Source organism: Carassius auratus, unplaced genomic scaffold (genome assembly GCF_003368295.1).
Source record: "Carassius auratus strain Wakin unplaced genomic scaffold, ASM336829v1 scaf_tig00011697, whole genome shotgun sequence".
Classification (NCBI taxonomy): domain Eukaryota; kingdom Metazoa; phylum Chordata; class Actinopteri; order Cypriniformes; family Cyprinidae; genus Carassius; species Carassius auratus.
The window spans coordinates 24,654-49,141 of NW_020524234.1; the positions used below are offsets into that span (position 1 = coordinate 24,654).

A 24,488-nucleotide genomic window follows, 5' to 3' on the forward strand; every position below is an offset into this window, starting at 1 on the left:
ACTTTTGCTTTACATGGCCACGCCTCCAGCTTCCTTTTAATGCTGTGAGACTATTGAAGTGGTACAAAATGTAGATTTATTTAAAATTATGTTGAAACAGTAGAAAATCTGAGTGGCACTATTTAAGAGTAAAAAAAAACAAAATTATTTAAAAGTATGTTAAAAAAAATACACATTATTTCAGCTACAAAAGAAGTGATATCGCCAACTATAGGGCACTGAAAGTACCATATCTTGTGCATTTTGCCCTTATTTACCCAAACTCTAAAGGCTACTTTATGTAAAAGCAAGTTCCTTAGCAAGTAGGTGTGAATCACAGGTATATTACAGGTGCATCTCAATAAATCAGAATGTTGTGAAGGTTCATTAATTTCAGTAATTCAACTCAAATTGTGAAAATCATGTATTAAATAAATTCAATGCACACAGACTGAAGTAGTTTAAGGCCCAATCCCAATTCTATTTTATACCCCTTCCCCTACCCCTCCGCTTACCCCTTCCCCTTGTCCCTTGAAACAGAGTATCAAGGGGTAGCGAAGAAAATATTGCCCTAAGGATTGGGACACCACTACTGTGCCGTCACACATCATCATTCGTCGTCTCTTACAATACACACATGTGTGCTGGTGGTAATTAGAGCCTTTAATTATCGTTCTGTATTAATGAGCTGCTTACTGACACACATATTGGAAATTGCACAGCTCACACATCCAGAAGAAAATAAACTTGTCAACGCTGCCCCACAACTTTTATTAAATACAGTTTAAATACTGAATCGCTACATTATATTTTCCAGGGACGAGAGGATACAATCGCTGTTTTTAAGTAAACTCACTCTAAAAAGAGAAACGCACAGACGCGAATACAATGCAACTTCCATTTCTCTCTCTCTCTCTCAAATAGGCAATATTTGAGAAAATGGTTTAGCGACTTCTAATTATTGGGGGGATTTGTCTACAGCAGTTATGGCCCTGATCAGACATATGCTGTGGCACTATCATGCAGTCTGTAATGATATGATGTTGGCAAATATTAGCGTTTTTTTTGCAAACATTACTTTGAGTAGCATGATCGTTAATATGAACTCACAATTGAATGGAACATAAAACACATGATTACTTTTCGTTAAAATCTTTATTTATGCCTAAAAAGCTTACATTTATGTGTCTTTTTCTTCGCTGTAGCTGCCATCTTGCCGAGATAACTCATACCCCTTTGTTTGAAGTGTGGTCCCGAAAAATCTTCGTTTGAAGGGCTATCTGGCCCTTCCCCTACCCCTCCAGCCAAAAGAGAATCAAGCTACCCCTTCAAGTGAACACGCGAAACAGAGGGGTAGGAAGGGCTAAGGGGTAGAATTGGGATTGGGCCTAAGGCCGGTGACACACCGGCTGCGTGGCGTGAGCGCCGCGTGTCTGAAGCGTCCCAGAAGCGTCCCAGAAGCGTGGCGGATTCTGTGTTTTTACACACCAGAAGCGTGCCTGACGCGGCGCTGGCGCGCTGCTGCTGTAGAGGGAGACCGTTGACAGACCAGGCTCTTGTCTTCATTACAACAATACATACTTTTTTTTACACACCTACACCTACGCCTACTGATAAAGGACACCGTCAAAAGTATTGACGGCGAAATAGATTATGTTTGACAGGTGCAATATTTGAAAATCGATAATTTTTATTATTTTCTTTAATTACATTTATATCTGATTTTATGTCAACCTAGACTTTCAAATATCAAAATTCATATGTATTTGTGTACAAAATGACATTTAAACACATTTTCCTATTATATTTAGCCTGGAAAAGCTTCCAACACGCGCGCGTGTCGCGGTAAAAATAGACGTCGGTTCTATTTCTAGCAAGCAAGCGTTTGCCGCGCGGCTCGAGCCGCGCCTGAGACGCACGTCTCACGCAGGCGGTCTGTAAGCTCTAACCTGTTAACATGGGAGCCGAATTAAAAACCGGCAAATGCTTGCTTGCTAGAAATAGAACCGACGCCTATTTTTACCGCGACACGCGCGCGTGTTGGAAGCTTTTCCAGGCTAAATATAATAGGAAAATGTGTTTAAATGTCATTTTGTACACAAATACATATGAATTCCTGATATTTTGATATTTGAAAGTCTATAGGTTGACATAAATTCAGATATAAAGGTAATAAAATAAATAAATACATAATTATCGATTTTCAAACATTGCACCTGTCAAACATAATCTATTTCGCCGTCAATACTTTTGACGGTATCCTTTATCAGTAGGCGTAGGTTTAGGTGTGTAAACAAAAGTATATATTGTTGTAATGAAGACAAGAGCCTGGTCTGTCAACGGTCTCCCTCTACAGCAGCAGCGCGCCAGCGCCGCGTCAGGCACGCTTCTGGTGTGTAAAAACACAGAATCCGCCACGCTTCTGGGACGCTTCTGGGACGCTTCAGACACGCGGCGCTCACGCCACGCATCCAGTGTGTCACCGGCCTAAGTATTTGGTTCTTTTAATTGTGATGATTTTGGCTCACATTTAACTAAAACCCACCAATTTACTATCTCAACAAATTAGAATACTTCATTTACTGTACATGTTCTCAATACTTGGCAGGGGCTCCTTTTGCTTTAATTACTTCCTTATTTTGGCGTGGAATGGAGGTGATGGGTTTGTGGTACTGCTGAGGTGATATGGAAACTCAGGTTTCTTTGACAGTGGCCTTCAGCTCATCTGCATTTTTTTTCTTTTGGTCCTGTTTCTCATTTTCTGCTTGACAATACCCAATTGATTCTCTCTGGGGTTCAGGTCTGGTGAGTTTACTGGCCAGTCAAGCACACCAACACCATGGTCAGGTAAAATTACCACCTTTTGGTGCTTTTGGCAGTGTGTATATTTAGTATAAATAAAATGCTTAAGTACTGTTAAAGTCAGATAATCTAAGACTTTTACTCAAGTTGAAAACTTTCAGAATTTTATACGAACCCTGAAGGAGCATCTTTGAGAAAGAAATACTCCATCATATGTCCAACTCGTTCTTTTAAACTTTGCCCATGTTTAGCATGAGTATCCAACTCTTTAACAGTGTAAATAAGTCAGAATCACTGAAACAGCATTAGACTTTCCCTTTAAGGACGACTTGGAAGGTTTTTGCAAATGCACAGAACATGGGTGCGGCGTTGGTTGCAAGATTGTCCAAGCTTAAAGGGAAGTTAAAGTGCCATGTGTATATTTTCAAATCATTGTAGTTGAAGAAGGAGGAACAACTGATGGAAACGACATTTAAAATCAAGCAAATGCATCTCAACACAACATAAAAAAAGTAATTCATTGGCAGTAGCATACCGTGGGGTTTCAGTCGGGGTCTTCAGTAAGCAACTGTAAACTACATTCCTTAACACATCTATCATACACATCTCTGTAATAGCTAACACAGCCATATGCATATCAGTTGCATATTATGCTGCACACAGGCTCTCAACGACAATTAAATAACAATGATCAACAATTTCAACAGTAGACTAGATGGGGGTGGGTTAAATTCAGATTAAATTTCCCTACATGGTACATGGATCCACCTATACACGATTCACTATGAACATTCACGTCACTCTAAAATGATGACGCGCTCACAGCTGCAGAACTGTACAAATGCTGGACATACACACATCCACACACCATGCAACAGTATTTTCAAACAACACGTACACCTCAATAACAATGTGCATGAATCAATACTCGTCAAATAGTAAAGCACACACCTGTGCACTTGAATATAAAGTCTGTGAGTCTGTCATTCCATGTCCCTTTGCTCATATAAAAAATAAACATGGTCAAATAACTTCTTGTGCTCGGTGCTAGCTGTTAGCCACTCATAGGCGCAATCTTTGAGGTGCCGCACAAAACCACAAATTCAGTTTAAGTAGTTTATGCTTCAGTTATTCCTCTTTTGTCTGCAAAAGGGTGTCTTGAAAAGGCAGATCGATAACAAGATCTGGAGTAGAGGCGACGTTGACAGCAGCTTGGAAATTCCCAACTAAACGATGGACGCTGTGTTGACAAATTGGGCTACTTTAACAATGTTGCCGCAGGTTGTTTTTCATGTCTGCTGGTCCAGTTTTTGCACTTAAATAGTTATTGTGAGAAGGATTATTTCTTCCGCATCTCATCCAATGCCTCTTTTGTTGGTTCCAAAACATAATATTTTAAACCTAGTAATGGAGGCTTGAGTCATTGATAGCATTCTAATGCAGTTATTAATTAAGTCTTTAGAAAGAAAGACAGAAACACACAGAGAAAGAAAGAGAGAGCGAGAGAGCTTCTCTAAACAGCTCTGTTATTACTCCAGAAATGTCATGTTTAATTACTTTCGGAAAATTGTCAGTCATGTTGTTGTTTTTGTTAGTCCTGTAATTTCTGTTATTACAGTTTTACTATGCGAAGTGATATGGACATGTAATGCAGTCAGGAGAGCTGCGGGCAACTATATTCAACGTGTGTTTCCCAGAAAATATTTGCACACCTCAGAACGTTCATCAGCCAATCAGATTCAATCATTCAACTTTACCGTAGTGTAATTATTGATAATTGATAAGCAGGATTTTTTTTTAAAAATGCCATTATAAAGGATATCCTCTCCTGCTTCCACATTGGGAACATTTCTGTTCTCCAGCTCCTCTTTACATCCCTCATATAACAGTTCAAATTCACATCTGTTGTTCTTAATATTGCCACACAAAATAAAAACTACCACCCAATAGGCAAGGCAAGTTTATTTATAAATCATTTCATACACAAACTGCACATTGTTAATGTTTGTACAGTATGTTATGTCACTGATTATTACACAATATGCAATTGTCTTGTCCTGATGTTATGTGTTGAGGACCACAATGGAAATAAGTCCTGGAATTTATTGTGTTTTTATTCTCGATTGTATCTGATGCCTTTTTGTTTTATGTTTACTGTAAGGCTTTCTTGATATAATTAAATAAATAAAAAAATTAAAAAAGAAAGAAAAACATTTTTTATTCATCATGATAGTGGCTAATTGCTCTCTGTATCTCTGCCATCAACAAAACATACATTTGTTACATTAATAAAGGATCCACAAAAAGATTATTGCTGCCCTGGGAGACTTGACATACAATTCAGTTCACTCATGTGCTTAAAGATTATAAACATCACATGGAGCGCATTGCATTGTAGGAAAAAAATATCCTATGCATTGTCTTGAGTTGCAAAGATCAGATTTCCGCAAACTTAGCAGGTAATCTGGCAATTCCTTGAATACAAACATTTCACATACTATACACATTGCATAATGCAACAGTATTTAAATGGTATTATATTATTTCACAGCTTCTGTACTGATTTCAGTGTACTTGAGTTATATTTAACATATTCTGGCAAATAGAGTAGATCATCCAGGAATTCCATGCATACAGAAAGTGTGCATACTGTAACCATTATACATGGTAATTGTACATTGTACAAGTAGTATAATAGTATGCCATTTCGAACACAGCAAAAGGTGTTAAGCACTTTTTACAACACACCGATTCAAACCAGCCCTAACTAACAGTAATAAAGTGTAACGATAAAAACTCCCTAATCATCGGGAAGAAGGAGGCGGGAACCGGCTCACAAAAACATTTTAATAATTCAAAAATAAACAAAACAGCGCGTCAGCCCCCTCATGGCGACTGACGCGCACAAATAAAAAACAAACACATAAAATAATGTCCCAGGCCTGGTCCTCTCTCGTCCTTCACGGTCGTCGCTCCAGTTTTATATCCTTCCATCTCCTACGTGGGACTCGATACTAGCGGTGGGGCTCAGGTGTAGCTCATCTCCAATCACTACACCTGGCCTCACTCCTCGTTCCCACGCCTCTCGGCCCCGCCCCACTCGCCACATAAAGATATACCTTTGCCTCAGCATATTGAAAAACAGAAGAAAAAGCCAAGAAATTACTCAAACGGAGCTGCAGTAGTTTATAGATCATCTGAGAAAGAAAGAAAGAAAGCAAGGAAGAAAGAAGAAAGAAAGAAAGAAAGAAAGAAAGAAAGAAAGAAAGAAAGAAAGAAAGAAAGAAAGAAAGAAAGAAAGAAAGAAAGTGAAGCGAAGTGCATGTGGCCAAGTGGTGACCCATACTTGCACACACAGTAGTGCATACACACACACACCTGCATGTATTTTGAGCATGTATTTTGTCTAATTCAGAAAAATCATAAGCTAAATTTAACTAAATAATGTTGGAAAAGAGAAAAACTTTGTTTTTTCTTCATCAGGACTGCAGACGTTCACTTTGTAACAGTATATTGACTGACCTCATTTGATTCAGCTGTAAAACACACAACATATGGAGTAAGTGACATTTTAATTGAAGTTAACAATGATAGATCAGGTTAAACCCATCGTTAGAAGAACAGATGGGAAAGAGAGAGAGATCTCACCATGAGCTCTGTAGCACTTGACTCCCAGAATGATGGACACTAGCAGATATAGAGAAGCTGCCAGCAGAAAACTGAGCAGTTTGAGAGCTGAGAGAAGCAGCAATGGGGCTTCAGAACCTGGAAAAAAACACACAGCCAAATAGTTGATGAAATACTTTTTCCTCATACCCTTTAGCACCACCAACTGCTCCGATTTAGCTTTTTTTCTGCTTTTGAAATGCTGCATTAAAATAAAGAACAATTACATGCCAAGCTGAAAATTATATTCTATATAATTTTGCCATTTTGTAGGCATTAGAGTTGGCTTGGTTTAACACAGCCTTGATTTAAAAAGTGTCATATAATTATTAATTAATTTAATCAATCACATTATAATTTCCACATATGCAAAAGTTGATTAGTGTCTGAATGTTGTCAGATTGATGAGATTCTCACCTGATACAGTGAGTGTAACTTTATCACTGGTGTGTGAGTATCGTGATCCTCCTGTTTCTCTTCCAGTGCAGCTGTAATCACCTGTGTGAGATTCATTAACAGAACTGATTCGGTATTCCTGAGACTGACTGACATGAATCTCTGAATCATCTTTATTCCAGCTGTAGCTCCAGTTGATGACGTCTGTCTGCTGTATGTCACACGAGAGAGTGACTGTCTGTCCTCTGGACACACGTCCATCAGGCTGGACACGCACTACAGGCTTGGGTCTCTCTGTGCAAAACAAACTGAAGTTACTTTAACTGACAGCACATGATATTGTGAACAGGTGACATTAATCTTCATAATATTATTGTAAACTCTAAATCAGATTGTCCTGTAAAAACAGCACTGACCTCTTACTGTTAGCTCGACTCCTTGGCTTTGTGTGGTCTTTCTATTTCCAGTACACGCATATCTTCCTCCATCAGAGACTCTCACTTCTCTCAGAGAGAGAGAGAGAGTTTCTGTTTCAGAACCATTTTTTATTCTCTTAAAGTCTTTGAACCAGTATATTTTCCGTGCAGTTGACCGTCTCACATCACAGATCAGAGTAACTGTGTCTCCAGTGAACACTGAACTCTGGGGCTTTACAGTTACAATGGGATCATCTGTAAATATTTCATGATACAATTTTGAGTTAATAAATAGTCTTGAGAGATTATCTTTCAGTACTTATGACTTCTATAATCTATATTAATGATGATTTAACAGCATTAGCCTTCACATTCAGGTAATTCTTTATTCATCTTTACGTTCATACAACATAATAGTTTCATGAACATTAAACTCTCAAAATGAAGGTACATGAGGATAGAAATCATGAGATCCAAAAAAATAAATAATCAATTCATGCTTAAATGCTCAAGAAGACCTTCTAAAATTTTCTTTCAGGTTGTAATATTTGTAAAAAAAAAAAAAAAAAAAAAAAAAAAAAATGTGTTCACATGGTCATGATCAATACTGGGACAGATTGGAGATCTAGTCTGATGCTTAAATTTTACGAAAGTTTGTAAGGAATAGAAAGGAGATAAAAAAAATACATTGTTTATTGAAGATGGCTCGGATTCATCTTATCTGTGTTGAGATTAATATTCAAACACAAAGTCAAAATCTTAATATATTGTCTGAGTAAGATCCTGACGTGTATCATTGATGATCACTCACCTGAAACAGTCAGAGTCACAGCATTACTCCATTCAGAGCAGAATGATTCTCTGCAGGCTTTACACTTGCAGGACTGTGTGAGCTCTACAGTGATCTTGAACTCATCCAATTTAGAGTTGTGCGGTTTATCTCCACACTGCAATTTGTATGTCCAGAAATTCCCATTTATGAGACATTCGAGTCTGACAGTATCTCCTCTGAATATCTGTGATGGTTTATCATCAACAGTCAGACGAGGTTTAGGTGCCTCTATAAGAACCAGACAAACAGAAGTTATGGTGAAACATCTTAATAAGTCATAATTATCTACACATGTATGTGTTTAGTTTGTGTCTTTGTCCAGGAATGCTGCAATACATTGTATTTCACATCTGACAGTGAGGGGTTCATGATTATCATGCTCTATAATCACTGCAGCCCTAGATTTCCCTTAATATAATATAACATAAAACAACACTCAGATGTTATTAAAATATGAGTAATCTTATAAATGGTCATTTAATTCAGAGCTCATTTATATGATTTAGGACACAACAAATTACATTATAAACACATAACACACAATATGCTATATTCACTTCCTACACTGAGTTATGTGGGAAGATTTAAAGATATATATAAATCACCTTGAGTGTGTCCAGTGTGGAAGTTTGAAATAAGCACTAAAAAAAAAGCACAAATAGAAAATTCAACATTAATTTTCATTCATAAATGTATAGTTTAAATCACCATATGAACAATCCAAGCTGATTATAAGGTGGAAGACTGAAATGAAACCAGGCTCATTAACAGAACACCAATTTACTAATAATTGTGTAAATATTACTGTAAGACAAGCAGTAAATTGCCAAGCAGTAAACTCTGATCTTGTGCTTATGTTGAGACCTCTGCTGTAGTGATGAGGAGAACTAGAGATCTTAAAGACTTCCTCAATTCGTCTGAACTTCATTCTTGAGAAAATATTGATTTACAGCACATTAACAACAGAGTGACAGTCAGGCTACACTGAATTAACTGGTTTAAGACATTTCAGACAAACACTGCTGGATTGTGTTGTTCGCTCAGCAAAGGAGTATTTATATGCATTCCAAAAATATCTAGGTAATGCAGTCATGATACATCAGTGATTCATGTGGGAAGTTGCATCATTGTGGTCAGTAACGTCACTGGTCAGTGTCTGCGTTACTGTAGGACCACAAGCCATCTCATCTATATATGGTTATTATATTGCTATACCATTCAACAAATCAATTTCCAGAACAACAAGATCTCAGTTTTGTTAGAAGAGTCGTGCTAACAGTAAGAGGTTGTCACGACTGGCGTTTCAGGAACGAGAAGGGAGAACCATGTGCAGGTATGTATCTTTATTATAGGGCAAATCCAAAAGAATAAACAGTCCAGGCCGGGTCAAAACCAGGATATCCAAACAGAACATAAAACAGGACACGAACAGAGGGCAAGGCAAAGCAAGGCAAGACTGACGGACGGACCTGAACCGCAATGACATCAAACATTAAACAAGGACTCCGTAACATAGACTGAGACAGACTGGGTATTTATACACAGAAGGATAATGGGGAAACAGGAGACAGGTGGGGGGAACAATCAATTACGTAACAAGGAGGAAGGTGACCATATAAGGGAACAGGAAGTGATCTGGGACAGACACCGTGAGAAGGAGGACATCTAGTGGAACCCCGGGGAACAACAACCCAGACACTGTGACAGTACCCCCCCTCTACGGAGCGGCTCCCAGACGCTCCAAGACAAAACACAACACAGAGACCAGGAGGGAGGCGGACAGGTGGAGGCTCAGGGGGAGGGCCGGAGGGCCGGAAAAGGAACACATGGGGAACAAACACCAGAAATGTAAACCTAAAACAGGGAGACCAGGAGGGAGGAGGACCGGAGGAGGTACAGGGGGAGGGACGGAGGGCCAGACTAAACTAAAGGGAACAGACAGAAACATAACAGAACTCAAAAAACACAAAACAGAAGTCCATGAAGGACATGTTGAGGCGTCCACCAGGGTGGAGCAGATGACCACCACAGCCTTGTGGTCAAAGCCAAAGTCCCCCAGGGCGGAGCGGACGACCACCACATCCTCGTGGTCACCGCCAGAGACCCCCAGGGCGGAGCGGACGACCACCACATCCTCGTGGTCACCGCCAGAGACCCCCAGGGCGGAGCGGACGACCACCACGTCCTTGTGGTCAACGTCGGAGTCCCCCAGGATGGAGCAGCCGGCCACCCAGTGACTTGACTTGGCTCTGGAGGGTAACCGGTGACTGGCTCTGGAGGGTCATCGGTGACTGGCTCAGTCAAGGCATCGGGAACGACCTCGGCCTAGGGAACTGCATCGGGCACCGCCTCGGGAACGGAAACGGTCCGCTCGGGAACTGCATCGGGCACCGCCTCGGGAACTGCATCGGGCACCGCCTCGGGAACTACCTCGGCCTCGGGAACTGCATCGGGCACCGCCTCGGGAACTGCATCGGGCACCGCCTCGGGAACGACCTCGGCCTCGGGAACTGCATCGAGCACCGCCTCGGGAACTGCATCGGGCACCGCCTCGGGAACGACCTCGGCCTCGGGAACTGCATCGGGCACCGCCTCGGGAACTGCATCGGGCACTGCACCGGGCACCGCCTCGGGAACTGCATCGGGCACCGCCTCGGAAACGACCTCGGGAACTGCATCGAGCACCGCCTCGGGCACTGCATCGGGCACCGCCTCGGGCACTGCATCGGGCACCGCCTCGGGAACCGCATCGGGCACTGCATCGGGCACTGCATCGGGCACCGCCTCGGAAACGACCTCGGGAACCGCATCGGGCACCGCCTCAGGAACTGCATCGGGCACCGCCTCGGGAACTGCATCGGGCACCGCCTCGGGAACTGCATCGGGCACCGCCTCGGGAACGGAAACGGTCCGCTCGGGAACTGCATCGGGCACCGCCTCGGGAACTGCATCAGGCACCGCCTCGGGAACTGCATCGGGCACCGCCTCGGGAACGGAAACGGTCCGCTCGGGAACATTCTCCAGGCCTTGAGGGACGGTCGACGCCGGTCTCCTCGTCCTCCGCCCTCTATGACGGCGAGTCGGTGGCACCTGTACTGGCGACTCAGGCGTTGAATCAGCCATCTTGTGCTGTGGTTCTGGGCTGGTGGCCATCCTGTGCTGTGGCTCTGGGCTGGCGGCCATCTTGTGCTGTGGCGCTGGCTCAGCGGCCATGACGTGAACCATCTTGGGAACTTCTAGTATACCCGATAGCATCTCGAAGTAGTCGAGAAGGGTATTAGCGGCCCTCTTGGGCGTTGGTGTTGAGCTGGCAGCCATCTTGCCCTGTGGGGTGAGGCTGGCTTCCATCTGGCCTCGTGGTGCGGGGTTGGTGGTTACGCACCACAGCGGCGCTGGGTCGGTGGCCATCTTGCGCCGTGCTTCCTCTCGCCCACCTCCTCCTCGACGACCTCCCCTGGTTCCGCGGAAAACCACCAGGCGAGTTCCTTCGAAACCGCCTCTGTCCCGCTCTGTGACTGGGGATGAGGCATGGGCAGACATACCTGCTGGTTCTCTTGGGGACGGAGTCCTTCTGTCACGACTGGCATTTCAGGAACGAGAAGGGAGAACCATGTGCAGGTATGTATCTTTATTATAGGGCAAATCCAAAAGAATAAACAGTCCAGGCCGGGTCAAAACCAGGATATCCAAACAGAACATAAAACAGGACACGAACAGAGGGCAAGGCAAAGCAAAGCAAGGCAAGACTGACGGACGGACGGACGGACGGACCTGAACCGCAATGACATCAAACATTAAACAAGGACTCCGTAACATAGACTGAGACAGACTGGGTATTTATACACAGAAGGATAATGGGGAAACAGGAGACAGGTGGGGGGAACAATCAATTACGTAACAAGGAGGAAGGTGACCATATAAGGGAACAGGAAGTGATCTGGGACAGACACCGTGAGAAGGAGGACATCTAGTGGAACCCCGGGGAACAACAACCCAGACACTGTGACAGAGGTCAGTGCTGTTTTTACCGGACAATCTGATTTAGAGTTTACAATAATATTATGAAGATTAATGTCCCCAGTTCACAATATCATGTGCTGTCAGTTAAAGTAACTTCAGTTTGTTTTGCACAGAGAGACCCAAGCCTGTAGTGCGTGTCCAGCCTGATGGACGTGTGTCCAGAGGACAGACAGTCACTCTCTCGTGTGACATACAGCAGACAGACAAATAGACAATATATGAATATCTCTCAAACACTGGTTAGAAATTCAACTTTCATTTTCATACATTAATGTATAGTTTAAATCACTATATGAACAATCCAAGCTGATTGTAAGGTGGAAGACTGAAATGAAACCAGGCTTATTAACAGAACACCAATTTACTAATAATTGTGTAAATATTACTAAATATCATGTGGGAAGTGGCATCATTGTGGTCAGTAACGTCACTGGTCAGTGTCTGGGTTACTGTAGGACCACAAGCCATCTCATCTATATATGGTTATTATATTGCTATACCATTCAACAAATCAATTTCCAGAACAACAAGATCTCAGTGTATGAGTTATCCATCACAAGTAAAGCCTAAATGTAGACGAACTAACTGCTAGTGAAGATCAACTGAAGCACATCAGAGTATTTCGTCTTCACATACAGATAGGTCTATCAAGAGCTACAGATTTGATACTCTATCACCAGTTATTATTGACATGAATAATAAAAATGTGAAATAGATATTGTTAAATACAATACACTGAATCACTATATCATTTTGAAAATAGCGCATAAATGAGAAAATATACTCACAGAGCATTAGAAGAAGTGAACAGATCTCCATACTGATCTATTAATGACACACTGTCAAACACACAGACTGTGTAATAGACTCAGCACTTCCTGTGCAAACACATTACAAGAAGAGACTCTCCTGTTTGGTGGACATATGTCCATGTGATGAGACACAATCACAACTGAACTCAACACACTGTGTTTTAGTGCATTATAGGCACACTATAGGAGCAAAACAGTTAAATCTAGGTTTTGATGGTCTTCATGTTTGTGGTCTCTCAAATTTTGAAAATCTTTTCATGTGTACCCAACATTATTTATACAGTGAAGACTGGTGTTATTTCACAGATTAATAGATTATTCAGTTTAGTAATTCTGCACTGAAACATTACTTTTATACCTACCTGAAAAACTTAAAGTACTGTTAGTTTAATTTGTAACTTGTTGTAATGTAATAAAAAAATAAATAAACTTACACATTTACTCTACAGTTATTTTTGCCGAGCCAATTGTCTTTCCCTCACATATGCAGCTGTATTGCTTTTTTTTCTTCATTATAATGGGCTTGAAGTCCTCATGAGCCAAAATGTAAACTTCTAACTCCGCGTCGGTCGGAGAAGCACGCGGCACGTAACTTTTCACCCTTAGTATCCATGGTGACTCCTGAATTGGGCGTTCCATTGAAAATGCCTTTATATGTTCGCCGTGAGCGCGCATTAACTCGAGGTAATAAGCAGGAGGTTGATTAAACTAACTCGACACAGGTGTTTTGGAACATACCCTGAGTAAGCAGGTTTTGGGTGAATACTTAAACCTGAATACACTCATGAATACAGACTCATCATGGGGGACTCGTGTCGTGGTGTGTAGGTCAGCGCAGATGAGATCGCTCGCAATTAAAACGCATGTCTCCTCTCACTCAAACTGTGTCCTGTGCACTCACAAATCTCTCTATGCTCATGCGCTAGATAGTAACTCTTTTCACACCTGAATTAAAAGTTGTCAAAAGTTATTATGCACTTTTAAAAAAGTAGTCTCAAAAACAGATTTGTTCAGGGCCTTTCCTTTTTAGTTGTATTTAAACTATATATAAACTTGTTAATGTACATTGTTTTAGTAGGCTCACTTTATCTATATGTTTGTATTTTGTTATTTTCTGTGAATGCACATATGCATCTCTCTGTAAAGTACTTTGTAGACTGTTTTAAAAGGCTAAATAAGACTTAAACCAATCAGAAATCCAGGAATAACTGATGACAGTGTGTGAAATCTAATTGGCTGGAAGTGAAGTAAACCTGGAATTCTTTTGACAATCAAAGATGGATTTTTAATTTCTTTCCAGTTTAATAATATTTAGCAAGTGTAATGAAAGGTAGCCTTTATTAGAAATGGTTAGGAATTGTGCGCTTGGATGATTTTTACATATAACTTCTGTCCTGGTTGGTCTCTGAGCAGTTTATCTAACAACAGCATAGTATCGTCTATGGCTCTAAAGACTGCATATTATAGATCAGTGTTATGTCACAATATGTCATATACCTCAACTGGATTTAAAATCTGTAAAAACTCCTATCAAATCAATATCATCTGCAAAAATAGATGTACATAATGCAAGATATGTTCACAATAAATGTTTTTTTTGAAAAAAATTGTAATCGAGTGTTCGTTTTCAGTTCATATTAACTACACATTCAATGGCATTCTTCTCTAAAATAGTGAATATATGAAAGTTACATTTTATTGCATTGACTGTTAATGCATTCAACATATATAATTAGGTCTGTCAAATGATAAAAAAATAAAATAAAATTTGCTCTCTGACAACATCTCCAGGACACTTCGCTCCATGTGACTAGTAAGACAATTCTCAGATAACTATTATGATGAGTTTTGTTCCACCCGCTTAAATGATAAAAGTACTTGCACTGTAAAAACTATTAAGACTGTGTCTGTTCCCCGAATAGTGAGGTCAAAATATAAATATAATGTAGGATCTAGAAGAAATCTTATCGTAATTAAACCAGAAAAATGTAAAGTAAATGAACAAAAACAATTTTTAAAGTTTGGGCTCATAAATATTAGATCACTCACACCAAAAGCAGTTATTGTAAATGAAATTATCACAGATAATAGTTTTGATGTACTCTGCTTGACAGAAACCTGGCTAAAACCAAATGATTATTTTGGTCTAAATGAGTCTACTCCACCAAACTACTGTTATAAGCATGAGCCACGTCAGACTGGTCGTGGAGGAGGTGTTGCAACAATATATAGTGATATTCTCAATGTTACCCAGAAAACAGGATACAGGTTTAACTCTTTTGAAATACTTCCGCTAAATGTTACATTGTCAGACATGCAAAATAATTCTAATGTATCTCTTGGGGAAGTTGTGGTTAGAGAGCCGGACTCCCAATCGAAGGGTTGTGAGTTCGAGTCTCGGGCCGGACGGAATTGTGGGTGGGGGGAGTGCATGAACAGCTCTCTCTCCACCTTCAATACCTCGACTTAGGTGCCCTTGAGCAAGGCATCGAACCCCCAACTGCTCCCCGGGCGCCGCAGCCATATTCACGTTGATAATGCAAATGATACATTAGGACTTGCGTTTACTGACCTAATAAACTCCTTTGGAGTCAAGCAAAATGTCACCGAGCCCACTCATCGTTTTAATCATACACTAGATTTAATTATATTGCATGGAATCACTCCTAGTGCTATAGATATTGTACCTCAAAGTGATGATATTATAGACCATTTCCTTGTATCATGCATGCTGCGTATAACTGATATTAACTATATGTCTCAGCGATACCGTCTGGGCAGAACTATTGTTCCAGCCACCAAAGAAAGATTCGCAAATAACCTGCCTGATCTATCTCAACTGCTATTTGTACCAAAAAATACACATGAACTAGACGAAATGACAGTCAACATGGGCACTTTCTCTAATACATTAGAAGCTGTTGCCCCCATCAAATTGAAAAAGGTTAGAGAAAAATGTACTGTACCATGGTATAACAGTAATACACACTCTCTCAAGAAAGTAACTCGTAGTCTTCAACGCAAATGGAGAAAAACTAACTTAGAAGTTTTTAGAATTGCATGGAAAAACAGTATGTCCAGCTATAGACAGGCTCTAAAAACTGCTAGGGCAGAGCATATACACAAACTCATTGAAGATAATCAAAACAATAAAAGGTTTTTATTTAGCAAAGTGGCTAAGTTAACAAATTACCAGACGCCACCTTGATTCAAATATTCCACCAACGTTAAATAGTAATGACTTTATGAATTTCTTCACTGATAAAATAGATAACATTAGAAATACAATAGCGAATGTAGATTCTACAGCATCTAACACTTCAGTTTCATCCATCGCACCCAAAGATAAACTGCAGTGCTTTGCAAATATAGGACAGGAAGAGCTAAATAAAGTTATCACTGTATTATTAGATCCTGTACCCACTAAATTACTGAGTTGTTACCTGTAGCCGAAGAACCGCTTCTCAATATCATTAGCTCGTCGTTATCTTTAGGTCACGTCCCAAAACAATTCAAGCTGGCGGTTATCAAGCCTCTTATTAAGAAACCAAAACTAGATCCTAGTGTACTGGCAAATTATAGGCTTATTTCAAATCTTCCATTTATGTCTAAAAATTTTGAAAAAGTTGTGTCTGCTCAATTGAGCACCTTCCTGCATAAAAATGATCTGTATGAAGAATTTCAGTCAGGTTTTAGGCCCCACCATAGCACAGAAACTGCACTTGTTAAAATTACAAATGACCTGCTCCTTGCGTCAGACCAAGGCTGCATCTCATTTCTAGTCTTACTTGATCTTAGTGCTGCGTTCGACACCATAGATCATGACATACTCATAGATCGATTACAAAACTATACAGGTATTCAAGGGCAGGCTCTAAGATGGTTTAGATCCTACCTGTCCGAATGCTACCATTTTGTTTATTTAATGGGGTGTCATCTCATTTATCATCAGTAAAATATGGAGTGCCACAAGGATCCGTCCTAGGTCCCCTTCTATTTTCAATATACATGTTGCCCCTTGGTAATATTATTAGAAAATATGGAGCTTCCATTGTTTTGCTGATGATACTCAGCTATATATCTCAACGAGACCAGATGAAACTTCCCAATTATCTAAGCTAACAGAGTGTGTTAAAAATGTAAAAGATTGGATGACAAATAATTTTCTCCAATTAAATTTGGATAAGACAGAGATAATAATTATTGGACCAAAAAACACTACACAGAATCTTGTAGATTACAATCTGCAACTAGACGGATGTACTGTTACTTCCTCTACAGTCAGAAATCTGGGTGTTATATTAGACAGCAATTTGTCCTTTGGAAATCATATTTCCAATGTTACAAAAACTGCATTCTTCCATCTTAGAAACATTGCCAAGCTACGAAACATGTTATCTGTTTCTGATGCAGAAAAGCTAGTTCATGCATTTATGACCTCTAGACTGGACTATTGTAATGCACTTCTAGGTGGTTGTCCTGCTTCGTCAATAAACAAGCTACGGGTAGTCCAAAATGCAGCAGCTAGAGTCTTTACTAGGTCAAGAAAATATAATGTACCAGTCTCTGGACTGGCTACCTATTAAGTTCCGTATCAGTTACAAATTATTATTACTTACCTATAAGGCCCTAAATGGTTTAGCTCCAGCGTACCTAACTAGCCTTCTACCACGTTACAACCCATCACGCACCCTAAGGTCACAAAACTCTGGACTTTTGGTCGTTCCTAAGATATCAAAGTCCACTAAAGGAGGTAGAGCTTTCTCACATTTGGCTCCCAAACTCTGGAATAGCCTTCCTGATAATGTTCGGGGTTCAGACACACTCTCTCTGTTTAAATCTAGATTAAAAACAAATCTCTTTCGCCAAGCATTCGAATAATGTATCTTTTAAATTGTGAGTGTAGTTGCATCTGATCAAATGTGCATTTTTATTAATTAGCTTGGGTTAAACTAATCTTACTTTGTTTGATCAGCAGCTATGCTAATGATGTATCTATTTTGTTTCTATGTTTTGCCACGGGATTTACATCCCGTGGTAACTTGGATTTTTACCATCACATAAGCAGCACTCTGGGCTAACTAGGATTTTTGGGAGGTGTTTATTTGCTCTGCCACAATACTTTAGGAAAGATATTTTCACATTCTGAAGGCTTCAAGTGCCAGTAAAACCAAGGAAAAATGTGTTAAAAAATTTGACGTAATTAACAACAAACAACTATGCATGCGCAGTGTGACATATTATTCAGGTCAGGAAAGTCTCGTCGATCTCTGAATTCTCAAGATAGTAAAAAACAGCGGCGAGCGCTGTGACGAAAACACAGAAGAAGCTTAAGGTTTTACCCCAGTTACTTTCAAATACATTCATGCCAAGCTCGATAAACAGAGACGACTTTGGTAGTTGATACGCTGGAGCTTCTTCCTGTTATAGCGTCCTGTGTTTCACACTGCGCATGCGCAGAACGCATACATGCAATGCAGCGAAAATTACAGCTGTTTGGGAAAGCATATGCATTTTTACTTGGTTTTACTGGCACTTGAAGCCTTCAGAATGTGAAAATATCTTTCCTAAAGTATTGTGGCAGAGCAAATGAACACCTCCCAGAAACAAGAGTGCCCAGAGTGCTGCTTATGTGATGGTGGCGCATGTTTGTGTTTCTGAGTTCATTCTTTCGAGTTTCTCTAAGCATAATTTCATAGATATGTGGCTATATTTAACCACTGGTTCACCTAAAACTCTTACACTATCTGTAGTTAAATGGCATGGTTTGATATAGTGCTCAGGTAAATTTGATCTAAGTAAATGTTAAACTTTTGAAATTCAGAAAAAAAGAACCACATATTGATGAATCAATACATGAAAATTATGTATCTGTGTCCTGTTATTTATCTTTTGGTATGCATTTCAGAAAAACAAATGGTTAGGATTCAGGTGTAATTGCAAATAGTGATTAATCCTGATTAATCCACTGAAAATTCTGATTAATTTTGACATCTGACAGCCCTAAATATAATATAATGAGAAATTCATTGTAGTGTTATATTTGGTCTCCAAATATTAAGCATCAGAATTAAGTATTAAGTTGTGTATCACTGCAAGTACACAATATATGATCACAAGAACTTCATATGCTTTTTTGTTTGTGTTTAGATTAATCGTTCAGAGAGGTTTGACCTAAGTGTTAAACTAGGTTATTTTCAAATCATCCAAGCACCCGGTTGATTTATTTGATTATTATGACTAAGTAGGCCTAGTATTAAATTATAACGAAATAACAAATCCATCTTTGAAATCTGATTGGTTGATAACTTTTGACAACGTTTAATTCATGTGCAAAAAGAGTTAATATCTAGTGCATGAGCATAGAGAGATTTGTGAGTGCACAGGACACAGTTTGTTTGAGTGAGAGGAGACATGCTTTAAGTGCGTGCACTCTCTCTGGGTGAGAACAGCTTGTGTCGTGGGTTGCGTGTCCGGTTTTGTGTGAGAGCAAAGGAAATCCGCATGCGAGTGGAGAGATTCACGCTTGTGCATAATATTAATGTACGTTTGCGCTAGAATCATGCGCTCTCGACATTTGTCATTAAAATAAACCCCATATAGGCTTACATGAATTTCTATGGGGTCAATGGGCTGTTTGCAATCTGACTGCGAATACAATACAAATTATGTTTTATAGATCAGGTATTGTGATACTTGCTACAGATTTCAATCATTACCTTGTTACCTTATGATGCGACTAGCTGAAGTGCGACTAGCTGAAACTGAAGAGTTTATTCAATTAAATGTAAAGCATTCAACTCTGGGCTCGTTTGGAACACGTTTGGGTTTAGATGAAAACCATATTTTATAATCCCACTTTGACTTTTCATGTTTGCAAATCAAAAGTGCTACAGCACCATTTCACAAGATATTTTATCACCATAGCTGATGTTCCTCATTTGAATGTCCCTTTGGATAAATACATTTACCAAATGAACACAAGTAAACGTATTTCAGGGATAAAACACAAACTCTTCTTCAAAGCCACTAATTCTAAGCAGCATGCAAAATAGAAAACCATATCATGTTTTATACTTTGGAAACAAATTTACCTTTCTTCAGAATTTTATAATACTTTGGAATATGAACAGACAAAGCAATTACAATGGTATTAATAAAAGATGATCTCCTCTTCTCTAGCTATATTTTGAGCACTGATGTTTTAATTTAATTCATTATTATTATTATTATTTTATAATATGCATGAGTTTAATATATATATAAATATAAAAATCGTATTTATGTCTGTATGTTGGAGCAACTGTCTGTCTGGTTCGCTGTAGTCAATATATTGAATAGTTGCCACGTCATGATTAAAAAAGTTTTTAATCATTTTTACAACTCTGAAAATGACATTTACAAAGCATATTACACTTTACTATATGAAGCTAATCATTATCAGAATTTGTTTTACTGCATAAATTCGCATACCTCAAATGTGCATTTTTAAATGGTAATGTGCTTTAGAAATGTGGTAACAAAAAGCCTAAGGACTACAACATTTGTCCTATTCATCAAGCACACCATAAATGTTAGTAATATTCTTGGAAAATGAATATAAAAATGGTGTGTATGCTTTTACTTAATTCCATATAATAATATGATTTATAGTTTATGATCAAAGAGACATTCCCAGAATGGCATTTACCATTAAATTACACAATGAGTACATCAAGTTCCCAGATGAGCTACAAAGTACATATACTGACCTAATATTATATGAATAATGTGTTCATGTTTTAATGAGTTACCTAGCATAGTGTAAATCTAACAAAAAAATAATAATAATGTAGAAACATACTGCACTAGAAACATGGTTAAACTGACCTTGCTGGAAAAGCCCTACAATAACCAAAAGCAGCTGTTTCTAAACAAAATACATTTTCATGAAAACAGTATGTGTGTACAATATTCTAACCTGGGAATGAACAGTTGTTGGCCGTTAGAATGTGCAACTGTGCCATGAAAATTATCACTGTGATTGTACATGCAAAATAAAAGCCATGCAGAAACCTGTTTTGCAATATAAATAAAAGGTTAGGTCTGAATGCAAAATATGCAAAAGTAGAACTGGGGAAGGGTTTTCTTTGAACTGTGTGATGTCAACAGATATTGGAGAGTTGAAGGCAGTATTTCCAAACCATCAAGATGACCTGAGAAATAAATTAATTCCATTAAAGGTTAATGATTAATAAACAATTTTCTGCAAGTGAAACTACTACTTAATATAATTATAGTTCAATAAACGGTTAAATACATTTAAAAAATCCACATATAAGTATGGTGCTTTAAGGCGTGTTGGAAACATTATTTTCATATTCAAACACTGATTACATTGACCTGGGGTATCTTGGTGTTTTTCCAGGTACCGCCAGCCCCCTTTGGAGCTCTATTTAAGCAGCATCCTGATCAAATACATATCACTTTTCTGGCTTTTATTAGACGAGCTGATTTTGAGAAGTTCATCAGACTACAGTCATCTACAGTATGTGAGTATACTTCCAGTCCCGAGCACTTATGATGTTTTTTATAGCTTCTTATACTTTTCCAGGGGATTATTAGAGGATAGCACATCCATGTATTCCAACCCTGTTCCTAGATGTGTCAGCAGTGAACATTTTCTGTTAAACACAGCTGAATCAGTTTGTCAGCTCATATTAGAGACTCTAAAACCTGAAATGGAAGGGTAAGATAAGAAAGAAATAAAAAAATGTGTACTGCCGGTAAGCCTCTAGAAACAGGTGTGGGAAGCACTTCTATAGTTATGCTTTATTTAATATATGAAGGAAAAATATATTCTAAATGACCTCAAAACAATTGCGGGAAATACTTATTGATTTCAAATAATAATACTCAAGGGACATGTACTAGTAATATAAAATATTTTTGACTGCCAATGATAATATTCATCTGTGATGTAACTTTCAGATCTATTTACTTCAAAGATGTCCTACCCATCAACTCTAGAGATAATTGGTGGTGGAGGAGGTTCTTCATTTTCATTTACGGGTGAGAACAATGGTGCCAGTTTAGAGAAGATCGGGGTCTGGGTGGGAGGATCTCAGGTGAAGGCTGTGAAAGTTTGGCTTTCAGATGGCAGAAGTGATAGCTTTGGATATCCATCTGGACCGTATCAGGAGTACACGTTCCAGCCTGGTGAGTGTTTCACCTCACTGTCCCTCTGGGGGAATGGAGCAGGAACACGTCTTGGAGCCATCAAATTCAAGACCAACCATGGTGGAAACTTTTTTGCATCAATGACGAGCTGGGGTTTAAAAACCGAATATCCCATAGATGTCGGCTCTGGTTATTGTTTGGGAGTTGTAGGAAGATCTGGTGCAGATATTGACTGCATGGGATTCATGTTTCTCAATGCAGTTCAATCAACAGTTCTCACCAATGTCAACTATCCCACAATAAACCAACTGATACCACAGGTGACCGTGGAAGAGATCAAATCTGTCACTTACAGAAATGGCTCTTCTGCCGAACAACCACAAAAAATTTAAACCTCGAAGAAAGTGACCAAAACATCTTCATGGTCGATGACTAACAGCTTTACAGCAACATTTAGTGTGGAAGTGAAGGCAGGGATTCCAGATGTTGTAGAAGTTTCTACAGGATTCAGTTTCACCATTGGAACAGAAAGCACCTATAGGCTGGAGCAGACCGATGAGAGAACCGAAACGCTATCTAACACTGTAAATGTGCCACCTAAAAAGAAGATTGATGTTGACATCACCATCGGCAGAGCCACGTTTGACCTGCCTTACACTGGCACAGTGATCATCACTTGCAAGAACGGCAGTGTGTTACAGTATGAAACCCAGGGTCAATACAGAGGCATCACTTACACCGATATCCAAATGGATATTCAAGAATCTGATCTGTGATCTGTGTCAAGACAGGTTGTTTTTGGCTGGTCATTATCTAATTTTACCAGCAATGTATCAGTTGTTCTACATTTAATTATCTTGTTGGAGGCTTTTTTCCTCTGGTCCAAAAGACACGTTGCTCAATGATTTTAAACAGGGGGAACACATATTCTCCATTGTTTTGTCTGAATAATATTTTCTGATTCTTTTACAGAATATACATATAGAATCATACTTTGTGTAAGCCCTTCATCAATATCCACTAAAATCTCTAATAATTTGATGTACTTCTTTACATGAGAATTTCAAATGTGTTTACTCTTACATTTAATAAAAGCATTACATGAGCCCCATGTGTAGACTGAAGTTTATAATAGCAGATAAATCTCTATTTAATATTGTAAATGCTCTTTGTTGGATTTACAATAATGGTTTTATTTGAAGTCTTATTGTTCCAATTGATTGATAATGTGAACTTTGTATAATTAATTTTATTACTGACAATACAAAACTGTTCTAAGTAGCCACTTGATACAATATTTGATTCAAAACACACCAGAATCACCACACCGTAACATTATTATGATTAATATGCACAATATTTTGTAGTGTCAAAATTCTAAGTGAACAACTTCATTCGGTACATCTGTTCACTCTGTTTCCAAGGTTACATGCCTTAAGCTCAAAATCCAATGGAGACTGGCCCATTCTATTCACTATTAGCTTCTGCTTTTGTATTTATCTTTAGACATTCTAAAATCACTATTATAACAGTTGAAATCATATTTTGATTTAAGTTTACCACTTAATTTGAACTGGGGTACCAGTTTATGCCATTAGTGCTATAGAGCAGCGGTTTTCAACTCCTGTCCCCTCCTATCACTTCAGACATTTGTTCTATTTGTCCATAATTGCCTTGCGAAGTGGACATCACCAAATTTTCACCACGATTCCAGTTTGATGTGAGAATGTATTCAATTCAAAGGGCATTAAAGTGTGCAAGACGAGAATTTAAATTGTCTTTATTTACAATGGTATATTATGTCATACTTCTCTAGTAAGTTTCATATGTGTGTGTGAATATGCTGCAGGCAGCAGCGCAAATCCATGAATTAATGTTCCAAAGAGAAGAAAACTTTAGTGGATTTCCCCTGGTCAGGGCATAGGGAGTAGTGAACACTGTAGGGACCATTCAAAAGGGAAACACAGTTCATTCACATTGCTTTCTTCTAACGAGCTTCTTATCTGAATGCAAAATATGGATGCGGTGGGGGGGGGGGGGGGTGAATACAGGAGTTGAAAACCCCTGTTGGGGTGTCAGGTCATCTGCTGGTGTTGGTCCACTGTTTTTTCTGAGGGCCAAGGTCAACACAGCTATATACCAGAAAGTTTTAAAGCACTTCATGCTTCCTGCTGCTGACCAACTTTATGGAGATGCATTTAATTTTCCAACAGCTGGCAAAGCTATCAGTACCTGGTTTAAGGACCATGCATGGTATCCCGGTTCTTAATTGGCCAGCAAACTCGCCTGACCTTAACCCCATATAAAAGCCATGGGGTATTGTGCAGAGGAAGATCCCAGACCCAACAATGCAGAAGAGCTGAAGGCCACTATCAGAGCAACCTAGGCTCTCATAACACCTGAGCA

At 39.3% G+C, this 24,488-nt stretch overlaps 1 protein-coding gene and 1 pseudogene across 1 annotated transcript; one reads left to right on the plus strand and one right to left on the minus strand.

The window, feature by feature from the left end:
* Positions 1–6,238: 6,238 nt before the first annotated feature.
* Positions 6,239–11,409, minus strand: LOC113073247 (basement membrane-specific heparan sulfate proteoglycan core protein-like). Its single transcript, XM_026246120.1, has 7 exons — positions 11,337–11,409; positions 8,697–8,732; positions 8,071–8,319; positions 7,260–7,514; positions 6,865–7,137; positions 6,430–6,546; positions 6,239–6,317 (listed from the first exon to the last, which is right to left on the minus strand). The coding sequence occupies exons 1-7, from the start codon at positions 11,407–11,409 to the stop codon at positions 6,277–6,279; spliced, it is 1,044 nt and encodes a 347-aa protein (XP_026101905.1). The 3' UTR covers positions 6,239–6,276.
* Positions 11,410–21,893: 10,484 nt separating this feature from the next.
* Positions 21,894–22,858, plus strand: LOC113073246 (aerolysin-like protein; annotated as a pseudogene).
* Positions 22,859–24,488: the final 1,630 nt, after the last annotated feature.

Excerpts from the sequence above, each read along its gene's own strand:
- LOC113073247 (XM_026246120.1), bottom strand. The coding sequence starts at position 11,409 with ATGGCTGCCAGCTCAACACCAACGCCCAAGAGGGCCGCTAATACCCTT. Across the intron at positions 7,515-8,070 it reads TGTGACTCTGACTGTTTCAG|ATGATCCCATTGTAACTGTA; the intron begins GTGAGTGATCAT and ends AAATATTTACAG. Across the intron at positions 6,547-6,864 it reads AGTTACACTCACTGTATCAG|GTTCTGAAGCCCCATTGCTG; the intron begins GTGAGAATCTCA and ends GTTTTTTTCCAG.